We start from the raw sequence: 17,084 nt of genomic DNA, 5'->3' as shown, positions 1-17,084 counted from the left end.
AAAGTTGAACGCCATCCCGTTGTCCCGGCGAGGTGGAGTTCAACTTTCAGAATTCATTCCTGGCTTCACTGCTTTCTTCTTGTCTCTTTTCGTTTTTTTTTTTTTTTCCTTTTTGTAAAATTATGGTGGTGATTGTGGCCATCTGAATCACCGTTGTTTGTTTCCCTTTTACTAACAATTGGAGCCAAAAGCACTTTGAACAACTAGCTAAATCCATAAAAGGATTCAGACTGACTGTCTTTTAACAAACAGAGCAGTTTTGTACAAAGGGTGCCAAACTACAGAGATGAAAGACATCTGCTACAGAGGCACCTGCCTGCATGACTGCTTCAAATGATATGATTTGGAACAGGCTCACTCAGTAGACAGGAAAAGTGGGACACCATTGTGCAATGTCCATTTCAGAGATTCACTGCCTAGAAAGTGTGCAGAGAAAAGCAATGAAAATGTTGAGACTCTAGAACAAGGGTCTTCCAACTCGGCAAGTTTAAGACTTGTGGACTTCAACTCCCAGAATTCCTGAGCTAACAGGACTGGAGGAGGAATTCTGGGAGTTGAAATCCACAAGTTTTAAAGCTGTCAAGTTTGAAGAGCCTTGTTCTAGAAAGACTGCAGACAAGAGCAACCAGGATGATGAGGGGACTGGAGGCTCAAACATACAATGAATGGTTACAGGAACTGGGCATGGCTGATCTAGTGAAGAGAAGGACCAGGGAAGACAAGATAGCATTGCTCCAATATTTGAGGGACTGCCACAGAGAGGAGAGGGTCAAGTTGTTTTCCAAAGCACCTGAAGGCCAAATAAGGAATAATGAATGGAAATTGAACAAGGAGAGATTCAACCTAGAAATAAGGAGACATTTTCTGACAGTGAGAGCAATCAACCGATGGAACAGAAGTTGCCTTCAGAAGTTGTGGGAGCTTCATCACTGGAGGCTTTCGAGGGGAAACTGGACTGGTATTTGTTGGGGATGGTGTAGGTCTCATCCTTGGGCTGTACTAGATGACCTACAAGGTCTCTTCCAATTCTGTTAATCTGTTAATGATAAGGGCTCTGCAGGCTAAATCGCATGATAAATGTCTAAGGGAACTAGGTACATTTAGCCTAAGGAAGAGAAGACTTAGGGGAGACATAATAGCCGTCTCCCAATATTTGCACAGCTTTCACATGGAAGAGCAGGGTCAATTTGTTCTCCAAAACCCCTGAGGACAGAACAAGAAGCAATGGGTCCAAGATCATTAAAGAGAGATCCAACCTAGAATTAAGGAGAAATGTCCTAACGGTGAGAACAATTAATCAATGTTAACAGTTTGCCTCCTGGAATTGTGGGTGCTCCATCACTGGAGGTTTCTCAAGAAAAGGTTCGATAACTATTTGCCTGGAATGGTATAAGGTCTCCTGCTTTGGGCAGTGGGGGTCAGACTAGAAGACCTCCACAGTCCCTTCCAACTCTAGGATTCTATGATTTTCCAGTAAGGAGCCAAATGAATTGCAACCTTCTCTTTTCTTCAACTTTGACTTTAGCTGCCATGGTAGTTTCTCAGGTTTTGATGTTCCTGCTTGCTATTTTCCTAGGATTTTAGGCTTGTCTGGGTTGGATTTTGACCCAGCAATCAGAACAACTCAGTGGGGGGAAGGCAAACAAGAGATGAACGTGCTGCATGGGGGAAAAATGGTGCATGGTGTTTGTTTAATATTAAGCGGGCTCCTCCTGGTGGCTGTTTGGCAGAGCGGAGAGAACTTGGGAAGGGGGGTATAAGAAACCAGGGAGGGCTTGTTTGTCAAGAGGAGAAGAATGAGGCAGGAGCAACCGAGAAGGCTGCTTGGAACTATAGAATGTGTGTTTTTCTCTGTTAACCTGGATCCCTGAGTTTGGTGGCCTAATCAGACAAGACAAGGAGGACTTTTCCTTCAAGTGAGAATAATATACTGGCTTATATCAGAGACTAGCTCGATACCCGTGCTTCGCAACGAAACTATGTGGCCGGGCTTACTTTTGGGGAGGAAAATAAGGGGGGAATTCTGCCTCTGCATACCAGCATCCATCGGTATTCATCTGGCTAGCATCCTGTCAGTGTGTGTAAGAGTGGAGGGCTGTTTGGAAATTTGCTGAGTGAGCAAGAAGGAGACAGCAAGGAACCTGGGTGTGGCGTAGCTCAACCGTTCTGGACTAAAGCTGCTTGGGGCTGTAAAACTGAACCTCCTCTCCTCTGCTTGTGTTCTGCATTTGGAAGAGATTTCTTTTTCAGGTGGGGAGGGGGAGTAGAACTCCTTAGCATCAGAGCGCGTTAATAATAATAATATAGGAAATACTAATAGCTCTGGTGGTCATTTTGAAAAATCCGTTCTTAGTGAGCACCTAGAAGCCCGGAGGAACATACGGGCCAAATTTCAAGTTTGTTAGGTTTTACGGTTTTCAAGTTGTCTCTTGAAAAGCATCTTTGGGACAACCATGACCCGGATGATGAAAAATCTCCACAGATATTCTGGTGCTCAGCGGAGTTCTGAATGTGGGACCCGTCCCTTCTTTTCTCCTGGATTTTGTTTTGTACGCTGCAAAATGTTTTGTCTTCTGACTATGGAAAGATGAGGTGGTGAATTTGCCAGACAGGAGACATCAAAGGAATTCTTTGGCAACCCTGGTACCCAGGAAAGTATTGCACATGGTTACAACCTAATAACAAAGCTCTTCCCTGCCTACCTTTCAACTTACATAGCTGCCGCTGCAATAAATAGTAACAGATACTTTGGCCCTGAGCAAGTCTGCTTTTGATTCAGTCTTGAACCAGCAAGCTATGAAATGAATTCACTGTTGGCGACCGTGGAAAGAAAAATTCCAGAAAGCACAACTTTGAAAATACAAAATAAATGACTACCTTCTGTTCAATGATTGAAAGAAGAGAATAAGACCCTCTCCTCCTCCATCCCTACCCAAATTCTTGCTCTGTTTGGTCTGGTTTGCTTTACATTAATTTCCAACTGGAAGAGAAGAAATTGACTTCAGATCTCCCCGTTGCTTGAAACCACAAGTAAGATTCCTCTGGATTTGTCACTTTTCATCTTTTACTTTTCAGGGATGTGGCGGGTTGGCTGGTTGCTCTGTGCTTAATGTGGTTACCGAATCAATCCATTACTGGATCTTTTTCCCTGTAGATGGATTCCTAATCACACTAAGCCACAAAACCAATAGGAACCTAACCAAGCTTAGCACAATGGTGCCTCTAAGTTCCTTCCCTGATCTGGCTAAAGGTGTTGTGCACATTAGATGATTCAATATGACGAGAACTGGAAATTCTCAAAGAATTCATCGCTATGACAATGCCAGAATTGTGCTGGCACCACATTCCAAAGAGCTGCTATTCTGAAGTCCAGTTTGAGTTGAGAATGGACAAGGCTATTTTCCAAAGCACCTGAAGGACAGACAAGGAATAATGGATGGAAACTGAACAAGGAGAGATTCAACCTGGAAAGAAGGAGATATTTTCTGACAGTGAGAACTATCAACCCATGGAACAGACGTTGTCTTCAGAAGTTGTGGGAGCTTCATCCCTGGAAGCTTTTCAAGAAGAGACTGGACTGCCATCATCTATCATCTATCAGAAATGGTCTCCTGCTTGGGTGGGGGGTTGGATTAGATGACCTACAAAGTCCCTTCCAACTCTGTTAATCTAAATCTTTCTTAGATTATCAAAGACCTGGAGACTAAAACATATGAATGGTTGCAGGAATTGGTCTAGTGAAGAGAAGGACTGGGGAGACAGGATAGCAGTCTTCCAATATTTGAGGGACTGCCACAGAGACGAGAGGGTTAAGCTATTTTCCAAAGCCTCCGAAGCAGTGGTGGGATTCTACCAGTTCGCACCCATTCGCTAGAACTGGTTGTTAACATTCTAAGCAGTTTGGAGAACCGGTTGTGAGAAGAAATTACTGGCCTAATCCTGTAAGGAAGGCAGGAAGGAAACATTCTGGTGTTGCTTAGAGAAACTGCCTCTCCGTTGACCCTTACTACATTCTTGGCAGGACTAGACTTCCTCTCTGGAGTTTTTTCCCTCCTTTGCTGGTACTTTGCTTGTGTGGAGTGACCATTCAAAGTTACAATGGCACTGAAAAAAGTGACTTATGACCGTTTTTCACACTTACGACTGTTGCAACATCCCCACAGTCATGAGAGGCCAGGCAAGGAGATGCGAGTCTTGATGTGAGTGATATTGAGTTGGCCACACCCAGCCAATAACATAACCACCAAGCTGTGTCCACCCAGTCACATGACCACCAAGCCATGCCCACCACCTAAGCCATGCCCACAGAACCGGTTGTTAAAAAATTTGAATCCCACCCCTGCCCCGAAGGCCAGACAAGGAACAATGGATGGAAACTGATCAAGGAGAGATTCAACCTGGAAATAAAGAGGAATTTTCTGACAGTGAGAACAATCAACCCATGGAACAGAAGTTGCCTTCAGAAGTTGTGGGAGCTTCATCATCCCTGGAAGCTTTCAAGAAGAGATTGGACTGCCATCTGTCAGAAATGATGTAGGGTCTCCTGCTTGGGTGGGGGTTTGGATTAGATAACCTTTAAGGTCCCTTCCAACTCTGATAATCTGAGAAAAAAAATATTAGAGGGCCACCAAAACTGGCTGCAGCTTTTCCTAGACTTCAGACAAAGGACTTGGCAGCATTGGTTAAAAAGAAAAAATTAGGAGGACTTGCATCGCCCATCAGTGCTTTCTTATCAAAATACTAGAAATCTAAGCCCAGCTGAAGTCGAAGCTGCTTCTGACTTCTCATAATCTCCACATCTCAAAGACTTGGAAAAAAAAAAGTGCATCCCAGTATCTGTCGACTGTTTTGCATTGGTAAGGATGGAATAGAATGCAAAGTGAACCCTGGGATGGAGGAAAGAATCTGTCCGCTTAGGCTGCCTGCTGGTTTTAATTAGCTCCAACTTTATACGAGCCGAGAACTTCAGAGATCTGTCCTGAGTTTGGGAAGGTCCCACTTTTCTGAAGTTTGGGGAAGGAGGGGGAGGAGGAGAATTTGTTTCTTCTGTGGGTTACATTGAGTGGATAATGGGAACCAGCTGAAGGATCTTCCTGTTGATGTCGGCTGGTTCCCTGCCAAGAGAGAGGTGAAAGTTCAGACATAGCTCATGTTGCCAAAGTTTGCTCTCGGAGAAAAACTGAGGCATATGTCTCCCTGTGTGTGGACACGCATATATGTCTGTAAATAGTTTCTCACTAAGGGCTTCTCTGTTGTCCATTGAAATGTTACAGGATTGGTTTGTTATATAAAAGATATAAGATTATCTTTTATGTACACTGAGAGCTTACGCACCAAAGGCAAGTTGCTTGTGTGTCCAATCATACTTGGCCAATAAAGAATTATATTCTAGTCTAGAATATAATTATTTTAGTCTAGTTTAGCCTGGTCTCCTTCTCTCTTCTCTTCTCTTCTCTTCTCTTCTCTTCTCTTCTCTTCTCTCCTCTCCTCTCCTCTCCTCTCCTCTCCTATGCTATCCTATCCTATCCTATCCTATCTTATCCTATCCAATTCTAGAGCCCAACAGAATCCTACATTTAAAAAAATTGAAGAAATCCCATGAAAGCGAATAATTTAATGGGGGTTGGGGGTGGAGACACAACTCAATATTAGCATCCATCCCTGTCCCAAAGGTGCTTTTCAAGAAGCAACTGGATTGAAGAAGCTTCTTGGATGAGAAGCAAAATGTCTCCAAAGAAAAACCAGAATGTCCAGTTGCCTCTTGAAAAAAGCACTTTTTGGGACAACCATCACCTGGACAACCAGGTGGGACAACCATCACCTGGATGACTGAGAATCTCCATAGACATCCTTCCCTGTGTTAATTTTTTTCCAGTGTCAAGTGTTGGCACAAACCAACCAAAGTGACATCTAAGGCTGGATTTACAGAGAACAGGTAGCCAGTGACCATGGCTGTAGAATGGCTATGTCAGGTCCACCATCGTACTCTGGTGTCCTGCCTTCATGCTGAGGGGGGAAGGGGATGCATATTTTTGATTTTTCCTCTTATCCTGTTAGGAATTAGGCAGGGAAAATGTCTTCGGAGACAGGACTTCCCAGCCGATTTTGGAAGGTTCCAAGGCCATTGTGCCCTGAGTGTGAACTGTTATCTGCCCAGCACCTCAGTGTTCTCAAAACATTTTCTGGCATTGCATTGGCTGCTGGTGGGCTGGTCAGAGGGGTTGGGATTGGGAAACTGAAAGAATTCCTTTATGCTTTGTGGGGGGAACCTCAGATTCTGCCCGACTTTCTCTCAGCTTCTCTCTGTAAAAGTTCTTTTGATTCAATCCAATGGATTTGAGAATCTTGCTTTCCTGAGGGGTTGACTGGGGCAGGCTTGACATGCCACCAGCATCTTCTATATTAAACAAATTTTAATCGAGGTATGGGGTGGGAGAAGAATTCATCCTCTTCCATCCCTTTTGGAAGACTCGGAATCATCTCTTGAAACAGGTTGCCCGAACGTCACGATTCTTCTTAGCTTCTCAATGTTCTTCTTCTCAAGTCAGAAGTCATATCTGGAAACCATCGTGCCTTTGTATTCCCTAGGATGCTGAGTCCAGTAATAATGCACTTGCTTCCAATTAATGCTTAGACTCTATTGGTGTGCCCCAGTCAATTGGTTTGAGAACTACGGTGTCTCCGCTTGTTGCACAGAAAATGAGAGAGGAATGACTGATGACAGAGGACTCATTTTCTCTGGAGGAACTTTCCTGGATAGCCAATAGCAATTCCAAGATGGCAACCTGGGGTCACAGTCTCTGTTTCTAATTAAAATGAGTACTCTCGTTCTCTCTCTCTCTCTCTCTCACCCTCCCTCTCTCTCCTTTTAAGCTGCCTTCGAGCTATTAATTCTGTGGAGTAATCCATTAATGGCTATGGCCCTAATTGAAAGGAAACATAAAATGTGTTGCCATTAAGGAAAGAGAAAAAAAGAAGAAGGAAGGAAGGAGTAACAGTATCAGATCTATCATTTCTTTGCTTCTTCTTGAAGTCCCTTCTTTAATTAGCTGGCCGAACACAAGGAAACAACATCTGAAAGGAACAGTCCTGACAGCAGAAAGACTGGAAGAAGGTGGCTCCAATTAAGAAAACATTTGCCTTATTTTCAAACTCCACCATCACTGATGGAAAGGCATGACCTAATTCATTTGCATAAGCTTGGAACAATATTAAAAAAAAAAAAACTTGAGAGGGAAAGAGTTACGAAGTGGCCGCTGGATGTCCTTAATTAATTATAGGTGGCATAGTATTGTTCCTGATCACAAGGACGTAACTGAGATGCTTGGATGCGGAAATGACAAGCGCAAGCAACCAGTTCCACATGTAAAAAGATTCAAGTTGGCTACTTTATTTTATATGGCCTATAGTACAAGTATCTCTTAAGGCTGCTCTCCTTCCCTTGGGAATAAACAGAGAAGGTTCCATGAAACTTGGGTGAGGCTCGGTCTTAGGCCTTTTGTGACTGCACAAAGACTCAATTCATGGCATGCTTGATTTCTTCTCCTTGCCCAGTTGGGAGTTCCCCAAGAACATCCAATGTCCAAGGAGTAGCAACTTGCTTATGGCATTTTTTTTTCAGAGGGCATCCATTAGCTTCCAGCAGTTGGATCAGCTGATTGATTTATCCTGTAGAATATGGATTGGTTCATATGCAAGGAAACAAGACTTTTGAAGTCTTTAATGCACAGATTGGCACCTTGCTGCTGGTTAATTTGCATAATATATAGGATTTTAATTGTATCAGGCAGGTCATTGTCATTTGATGTCATCGTCGTCTTCTCCTTCTTCCTCTCCTCCTCCTGCATCATCTAGAAAGAGTGCAGAGAAGAGCAACAAAGATGATTAGGGGATTCGAGGATAAACCATGTCAAGAATGGTTGCTGGAAGTGGATATGTCTAGTCTTATGAAAAGAAGGACTAGGGGTGACATGAAATCAATGTTTTGATATCTCAGGGGCTGCCACAAAGAAGATGGTGGTCAAGCTATTCTCCAAAGCACCTGAGGGCAAGACAAGAAGCAACTGATGGAAACTCATCAAGGAGGGAAGCAACTAAGGAGGAATTTCCTGACAGTGAGATCAATTAACTAGTGGCACAACTTGCCTCCAGAAGTTGTAGATGCTCCAACATTGGATATTTTTAAGAAGAGATTAGATAACCATTTGTTTGAAGTAGTGTAGGGTTTCCTCTGCCTAAGCAGGGGGTTGGATCTCCAGGGTCCCTTCCAACTCTGTTATCCTATCCTATCCTATCCTATCCTATCCTATCCTATCCTATCCTATCCTATCCTATCCTATCCTATCCTATCCTATCCTATCCTACCTCCTCTCTTACCTGATTTACTAAGAAGGATGAGGTGGAAATCAAACAAATGGGGTAAAAGTAAAGATCCAAGAATGGAGTGTCCATGCTTGGACCTTCTCCAGCAAGGAAAATGCACTGGACAGATAGCAAAACAGATTCTTCAAAGAGTGAATGGCACAAATTGATTTAATGTCTGCCTGTGACAAACAGTTGAGTTGATGTATCTGTTCCATGGAGTTTCTGGTCCTTTTTTACCCTCTTCTTCATACTCCAGATTCTTGACATGCCCTTTGATCTTGCACACCTGTCTGTTTCTCTGCCTCCCAGCTAATTCTTAGAAACAATATGAGACGGGCTGGAGGGATGCTTGAGATTAAAAAAAAAATCAGGGTATCTCTGTTGGCGACCTGACAGAAACTGCTTCTCAGTGGAGGCTGGCCCCGAAAATCAGTTGAAGTTGATCTTTAAAATATAATAATAATCTCTTATCTTTGGAGGCCAATTTGATGGGTTGACTGATCTTGGTGGAAGTAACAGATGTTTTGAAAAGAGTTCAGAACCACGACAACCTCAAAAGGGGAGAGCATTTTTCAACGTCTAATTTGAATTCTCTCCTGGTGCATCTCGTTTGGATTTTATCCCAGACTAGGCAGGAAATTACACGATGCAAAACGAGATGGGATTGATCAGGATCTTCTCCCACAGTTCTGTAGCTCCAGCCTGGTTATTCTTTTCAAGAGGTGAATTTTGAGGATGAGACACCCAAATGCACAGGACAGATGCACTTGGAGATACTTGTTTCTGCTAGATCGCATTGCTTCAAAGGGAATGGCTGAGAATGTGGCGGAAGAATTAATTTTATTCCAAAAACTATTGATTTTGTGTTCTAAAAAAGCTCCTGAGATGTCATTGAAGTGCTTTGGCAAAAGGCAGTTGGACTTTCTGATGGAAAAATGGAAGAAAGTCCAGTTGTCTTTTAAAAAACCTTCTTTGGAATAACCATGACCTGGATGATTAAGAATCTCCATAGACATTAAGCTCATGGGATGTTGAGCAAAATTTGGTTGGGAGGCAGGCTGGAATCAAGATCAATTCATTTGTCTTCTGGTGGATAATTGTCTGGGGTTCAACTCTTCACATGCTCAATAGAGAGAATGTTTAGTTCTAGACTACTGAATCTATGTCCTCAGGACTATCTACCGTATCCTCCGCAGGATGTTCCTTGGAGAATTAATCCTTCAAATGTTAACTCCAGATGGTGCTCTGCAGTGTAATTAAAGGACAATCTCATTATGAGCCACGGTGTGGTTATGTGGCACAGTGGTTAGAGTGCAGTACTGCAGGCTACTTCTGCTGACTGTCGGCTGCCTGCAATTTGGCAGTTTGAATCTCACCAGGCTTAAGGTTGACTCAGCCTTCCAACTTTCCGAGGTGGGTAAAATGGGGACCCAGATTGTTGGGGGCAAGAGGCTGACTCTGTAAACCGCTTAGAGGGGGCTGAAAAGCACTGTGAAGCGGTATATAAGTCTAAGTGCTATGGCTATTCCTTTTCTCCCTTCCTTCCTTCCTTCCTTCCTTCCTTCCTTCCTTCCTTCCTTCCTTCCTTCCATCCATCCATCCATCCATGGGCACAGTGGTTAGAATGCAGTCTTGCCAGCAGTTCTGACCGGCTCATGGTTGACTCAGCTTCCATCCTTCCAAGGTGCAAAAAATGAAGACTCAGATTGTTGGGAGCAAACCACTTGGAGAGGGCTGCAAAGTACTGTGAAGCGCTATATAAGTCTAAGTGCTATTCAAGAGATTGTGAGGCTCCTGGGCTTCAACACATGCACTGTGTCACTGCGGGATACCCCCACAGTTCTATTTCGGCGAGTTTCTCTGGCGAAACATGTGTAGCGAAATGCCTTTTTTTTTTTTTAAACTACGGTGTGACTGAGATGGAAATGGAGATGGAACAAAGGAGGGCAGAGATGGGGATTTATAATAATTTACTCGTCGATTTGATTCTCTTTTCATTGGCAGGCTCTTACCCTGCTCCGTGTTTTCTTGACTTGTGCTGTTATTATGTTTTTTTTTTTTAATAAATTGCGTTTTGGGGATTTTAATAGCACTTTGCTCATTTGGAAAGAAATGAATTCTACCCTCGCCTTCTTCGGTATGAATTATAGATGAAGATGCATCACCTTAAATAACCATTTGAAAGTTATGGCTCTCCTTGCCGTCTTCTCCTCTGTGCCTCATCGGGGGTGGGGTGGGAGAGAAAGAAAAAGAAGGATGACTTTTTATAGTTTTCCATCTCGTAGCATCCCACTAAGTCTCATTCTCACAGGAAGGCAGATGGCACGGACATGTTTGCAAAGCATCGCCTAGGTAGAATTTTAATGAAGTTGCCATCTTGTTGAGGGTCGGTGTAAGAAACTTAGTGTTTGCAACCTACCCCGTGGTTTCTCAACCTTGGCTGCTTGAAGATAGGTGGACTTCAACGCCCGGAATTCCCCAGCCAGCCATGAAACATTGCTCTAGACTAGACTGTACGTCCTATTTATGCTTGGTATTTCACATGCTAAAATTCTAATGTTAAAGGAAGTATCTACAGCTGACTTGAACCAAGCTCCTTGTGGTGAGATGGGTGGCAAGTAAATTTAATAAATAAATAAATGGAACCCAACTGAGCCCCAAGTAATAATAAAGTAGACTGCAGGTGTATGTGTATATATTACAGATTACAGATTTACAGAGTTGGAAGGGACCTTGTAGGTCATCTAGTCCAATCCTCCACCCAAGCAGACCTGACATCATTTTTGACAGATGTCAGTCCAGTCTCTTCGCAAAAGCTTCCAGTGATGAAGCTCTCACAACTTCTGAAGGCAACTTCTGTTCCATGGGTTGATTGTTCTGATGGTTAGAAAATTTATCCTTATTTCTAGGTTGAATCTCTCCTTGTTCAGTTTCTATCCATTATTCCTTGTCTGGCCTTCAGGGGCTTTGGAAAATAGCTTGATCCCTTCCTCCCTATGGCAGCCCCTCAAATATTGGAAGACTGCTCTCATGTCTCCCCTGGTCCTTCTCTTCCCTAGACTAGCCAGGCCCGGTTCCTGTAACCGTTCTTCATATGATTTAGTCTCCAGTCCCCTAATGGTTGCACTTCCCTGAACTTTTTCTAGAGTCTCAACATCTTTTTTATAGTGTGGTAACCAAAACTGGATGCAGGATTCTAGGTGTGGTCTTACTAAGGCTTTATAGAGTGTGAAATTAGTTGTTAAGGCTTTCCCCAGCAGGATCTTAGGAGTCATTGTTTGGTTGATGGTGAGATGGATTATCTCTTCTTGTTCCTTCCATTCAACTCTTCTCTTTGGAATATTCTCGAAAGAAGAGGGTATATCTCTTTGACCACTTCAAGCTACAGGATAAATCTCAGGATAAAGTTTGAAAATGTCTTGCACCGAGCTTGGGGAATGTATCTGTGATGCTCATGAGGTGCTCCACAGCAGGTGAAAAGACAATGTGATACATGTCAACTTTGTATCAATATATATCTCTGTTTGTGACCTGAATTTTCAATAGGTCTGCCAGTTCTTCCTTGTCTTGATAGCACATTCTTTGTCAAGATCTTTGTCTTATCTTTATTTATTTTCAAACCAGCCACCTTTCCATATGTCTCTATCTTTTCTATCAATTTTGATGCTGTTTCTAGTGGGTCTTCTAAAATAAAAACCAGATCATCTGCAAATGCTTGCAACTTAAATTCTTCCTTTTTTTAATTTTCATCCCTTTTATATTCTTTTCATCTCTAATATTTCCATTTAGCACTTCCAAAGTTAACACAAACAGCAGAGGTGACAGTGGGCACCCTTGTCTTGTTCCTTTTCTTATATCAATAGAGTCTGTCAGTTCTCCCTCTATCATTACCTTTGCTGTTTGCTTATGATATATAGCTTCTATTGCTTGAATAAATTTTCTAGCAAAGCCCATCTGTTCCAGCAGTAACAACATGAATCGCCAGTTCACATTATCAAATACCTTCTGTGCATCTAGAAATATCAAAGCCATTTGTTTTTCAGAATGTGCCTTGTAATATTCCAAAGTGTCCAAGATTACTCTCATATTGTCTTTAATTTGTCTCTTTGGCAGAAATCCATTTTGATCAGGATGAATAAAATTATTTAAGTATTTTTTAAGTCTTTCTGCCAATATTGAAGCAAAAATTTTATAATCTGCATTTAGTAGGGAAATAGGTCTATAGTTCTTGATTTGTAATGGATTGGCCTTCTCTTTTGGAACAAGTGTAATATAAGCTTCTGACCATGATTTAGGTATCATCTTCTTTAACATAACTTCATTTATAATTTCTAGCAATGGAAGATTCAACGATTCTTGTAATGTTTTGTAAAATTCTGTAAAATAAGATCAAGTACTTGGGGATATACCTGACAGCAAGATGCTGTACACTAAAAGAAAATAATTATATTAAACTTAAACAGCAGATAGCGCTAGATTTGGCGAAATGGGAAAATTTACAACTATCATTAATAGGGAGAATATCAACAATCAAGATGAATAAATTACCCAGAATTTTATATTTGTTTCAAACAATTCCAATTAGGCTTGGAAAAGACTATTTTGAAGATTTAAATAAAATTGTGTTGAAATTTATATGGCAAGGTAAGAAAGCGAGAATAAAGTTAAAACTTTTGCAAGATGCTAGAATAAGAGGAGGATTTGGTTTGCCTAATTGGGAGTTGTATTACCAAGCTACAAATTTGATGTGGGTTAAGGAATGGATAACATTAAGAAATACTAGATTGTTGACATTAGAAAGACATGATCTGTTGTTGGGTGGCATGCTTTTCTATGGTATAAAGGAACTAAAACACAGGGGTACTTTAGAAGACATTATATACGGGAGTCTCTGTGGTTAAACTGGGAGAAGATTAAAAGACAATGTTATTTGAAAATTCCAGTCTGGCTATCGACTATTGAAGCATTTTCTTATCCTATAATATACAAAAAGGAACAAACAGTTAGATATGGTGAAATACTGAATGAAAAGGGTGAACTGAAATCTATGCAAAAATTAGAGGAACAAGGTATAAAGATGAATTGGTTTTCATATGCGCAAATACATTCAAGGATTCTACAAAGATTAGAATCTATGACAAAGATTCTAAAACAGAAGGTTTCTATGATAAACTGACTGATTTAGATAAGATTTTGACAGGTACTGATGAAAAGGTGATTAAAAAATTGTATGGATATTTATTAGAAATTAAACTAGAAGAAGAACAAGTTAAAGAAATTATGATTGCTTGGGGGAAGAATTTTGGATATGGGATTGATCTAGAGAAATGGCAAAAATTGTGGTCTCCAAATTATAAAATGACAATGTCAACAGTATATAAAGAAAATTTGTATAAGATGTTTTACAGGTGGCATTTTCCCCCAACAAGAATAGCAAGAATGTTCAAGAATAAATCCGAAAAATGTTGGAAATGTCATCAGACACCTGGCTCATATTACCATATGTGGTAGACTTGTGCAGATGCTAAAAAATACTGGATTAAAATCCACACGTGGTTGGAAAAAATGACAAAAAAAGCCATATAGATTTGAAACCAGAGATATTTTAATTGGGAATTTTACCTGAAATATATAGTAAAGATTTGAAATACCTGATTGTAAATGTATTAACAGCGGCTAGGATTGTATTTGCTAAAAACTGGAAAAATGAGAAAATACCATCACAGGAGGAAATTATTAAGAAAATATTGGAATGTGCTGAAATGAGCAGATTGACATTTGAAATTAGAGAACAGGATGATAAACAATTTTATAAAGTTTGGGATCTATTCTATCAATGGTTAGACAATAAGGTATAGTAACGAAATATGTAGACTTTTAGAAAATACTAAATATATAAAGATCTATTCTTTTATTGTATCTACAAAATGATTTTAGGATAGATTTGGGATGATAACATGAATTGTCACAAAACAAATTAAGTAAAATATGATTATTTCCTAAAGCATGAATGAATAAAAGTATAGTCAAATGATTGATTAATAATGATACCAATGTATTTAATATTGGATTGAAAATACGAGATCATATACAATGTAATTGTAATTGAAGACTATGAAATGGAAGCACAAAACAATTTGTAAACCAACCGGCACACTGTATGTACATATATGGAAGATGGCCTGATGTTTTTATGTTTTGTTTGTTTATGTTTGTTTTAAAAACCAATAAAACTTATATATATACATATGTATGTATGTATGTATGTATGTGGATCTTATATATACATCTGTTTAAGTTTAAGTTACTACTGTTTGGCACCTAACAAATTTAATCCCCCCCCCTTTTTTTTTTCTATAATAGTGGCCATGGGACGTGTTGTCTTTGACGGTGTTCAGAAATTTTCATCTTTATCAGCGTATCTACCTGTAAAGTATCAGATCTCCGGCACCGAGTCTTCATTTTTCCTTAGAGAAGCCAACCATGAATTCATAAAAAACTCAAGTTTACAATCTCGTGTGGAAACCTTCTTTACCTACAAAACTAAGAAGAGGCCCGTTGTCAGTGTTAGCTATGGACCATTCTTGGTGGAACATGATGTCCCTCAGGATCTGCTGTTGACTCCCAATGCTTTTGGGTCCACCAACAAGTTTACATTCAACTGGAAGCTGAAAACCTATATCATGAGTGAAAAAATCTACTTGACGAGGCCCAAAGTCCAAATTCTTTTCTACATTGTGGGGAGAGATTGGGATGACTACAGCATGTCTGAACAGCTTCCCTGCATGCATGTTTTTGCCTTCTGGGAAACTTTGGGAGTGCGGGGTAGCTGCAGGCTGAAAGGAGACCTGGGATTATGTGTGGCAAGTCTAGATCTTCAGCCAACTTGGTTTAACCCACCCACAGTTGTCACTGGCCGTAAAAAAGTGGTTGATCGGTCTGATGGGATCTTGGTAGAGCTTTATTATGCGATCCACCCTGGGGGTGAAAATGGGGAGTGTAGCACTGAAGACCTACGAAAGGGTAATGCAATCCGTCCAGGAAAAGAAGGGGCAGGAGAAAGGATGTCCCACTTACAACGCATTGGGTCTATCAGTCTCCACCAGGCACCAGAGACCTCTCAGCTGACTGAGTTGTGGTTGGACAGCGACATTGTCATCCAGCTGCCGTTGAAGCCCGTCAAGCAGGGAGAAGTTGTGACCGCTTCCGTGACAGTTACCAACAATATCACAGTGGATCAATTTATTCTCAGGTATGCATGCTTTCTTGATCCATCGACTTGTGTTCTCTCATTGTGGCGTCCCCTCTTTTGTATGGGGTGGGGTGTTTATCCCTTCATTATCCTTTCCATCTGGTGCTACTAAATCTCTTTGGAAGTTTCTAGATGTTTGGGATGCGGTGGCTCAGTGGCTAAGATGCTGAGCTTGTCGATCAGAAAGGTCGGCAGTTCAGCGGTTCGAATCCCTAGTGCCATGTAATGGAGTGAGCTCCCGTTACTTGTCCCAGCTTCTGCCAACCTAGCAGTTCAAAAGCACATAAAAATGCAAGTAGAAAAATAGGGTCCTCTTTGGTGGGCAGGTAAGAATATTTCATGAGTCCTGCCGGCCACATGACCACGGAGACGTCTCCGGATGGCGCTGGCTCTTCGGCTTTGTAATGGAGATGGGCACCGCCTCCTAGAGCCAGAAACAACTAGCATGCGTGTGCGAGGGGAACCTTTACCTTTAGAAGTTTGGAAGTTTAAAAAGTTTCTTCTTTCGAAACCCTACGTTTCTCTTAACATGAAAGGAGCTTGGAAGTCAGGGTTCTAAAATCTGTAACCTGGAGGACACTGGGTTGGGAAGTCTTAACTTTGAGGCTTCCGGATTTGAATCTGCAAAGATCTTGACAGGGTTCAAGCATCTTTGGGTGAGTTGACATAATATGAGTTTCCAATTACTTCCTTTTCCAGTGCGCATCCAACCTTCCTTGGAAATGTAGTAAAACAGCAAGCACCTCTCTTTTTATTTATAGCTAATGATAAAGCTACATTATGGGATATTTGCTTTAGATTTCTCCTTTTCAAACATGAAGATTTATATCATGGACATATGGTCATTTATTATTCAGAAATCTCATATATCTTTGATTACCTGAGCTGGAAAAAAATTGATGGAGCTCTTCTTATGTTGTGTGATGTCTTCATTATTCACACTTCGCTATTCAGCATAAAAGAAAAGCATTGTGAAACATTGAAGCTTAGCTAGAATTGTTGGATGCAATCATCAAAATATCTCTTTGGATTATCCCAATTGTTTGGAGGTTGGGGTTTGAGGATTTTTTTGCCAGAATTCCTGAAAGAATAGCTCTTTACAAGCTTCTCAAGACAATGTCTGATAACTTGAATCCAACTTAAGGAAAAAGAGACATTCCATTGGCGAATGAAGGCAAAGGTTTAGTCTTTGAGCTTTTGGACTGGTGCTAGAGTCCTAACTGGAAACAAAAATTTTGTACTAAAGAATTCAAAAACGTTAATGTAAATTTAAATCCCATAAAGACGCATTCAAAAGAAAATAATCTCTCCCTGATTGCTAGTCACTTGATTGACTGCAGTAGTTCAATAGAAGGGAAATGAAAGCTAACAAGTGGTGAACTGTATCTGGCGTTCTCAATAAACCCTATAGTATCTTAAACTTGGCTAAATGTATCTAAATAATGTTAGAACGTTAAGACTCAGTGTG

General features: G+C 41.0%; 1 protein-coding gene across 2 annotated transcripts in view; it reads left to right on the top strand.

Annotated features, from left to right (window-relative positions):
- Nucleotides 1-17,084, top strand: part of LOC113446521 (transmembrane protein 132C-like) — a 135,028-nt gene that overhangs the window by 39,407 nt on the left and 78,537 nt on the right. For both annotated transcript variants that reach the window (XM_087913471.1, XM_087913472.1), the window contains exon 2: nt 14,728-15,616. In XM_087913471.1, the coding sequence (XP_087769597.1) occupies nt 14,728-15,616 (889 nt within the window). The remainder of the gene's footprint in view (nt 1-14,727; nt 15,617-17,084) is intronic.

Source organism: Pseudonaja textilis, chromosome 15 (genome assembly GCF_049901715.1).
Source record: "Pseudonaja textilis isolate UNSWEBS1 chromosome 15, rPseTex1.2, whole genome shotgun sequence".
Lineage (NCBI taxonomy): Eukaryota > Metazoa > Chordata > Lepidosauria > Squamata > Elapidae > Pseudonaja > Pseudonaja textilis.
The sequence above is the reverse complement of the archived record's forward strand: the minus strand, read 5'-3'. Positions and strand labels throughout refer to the sequence as shown.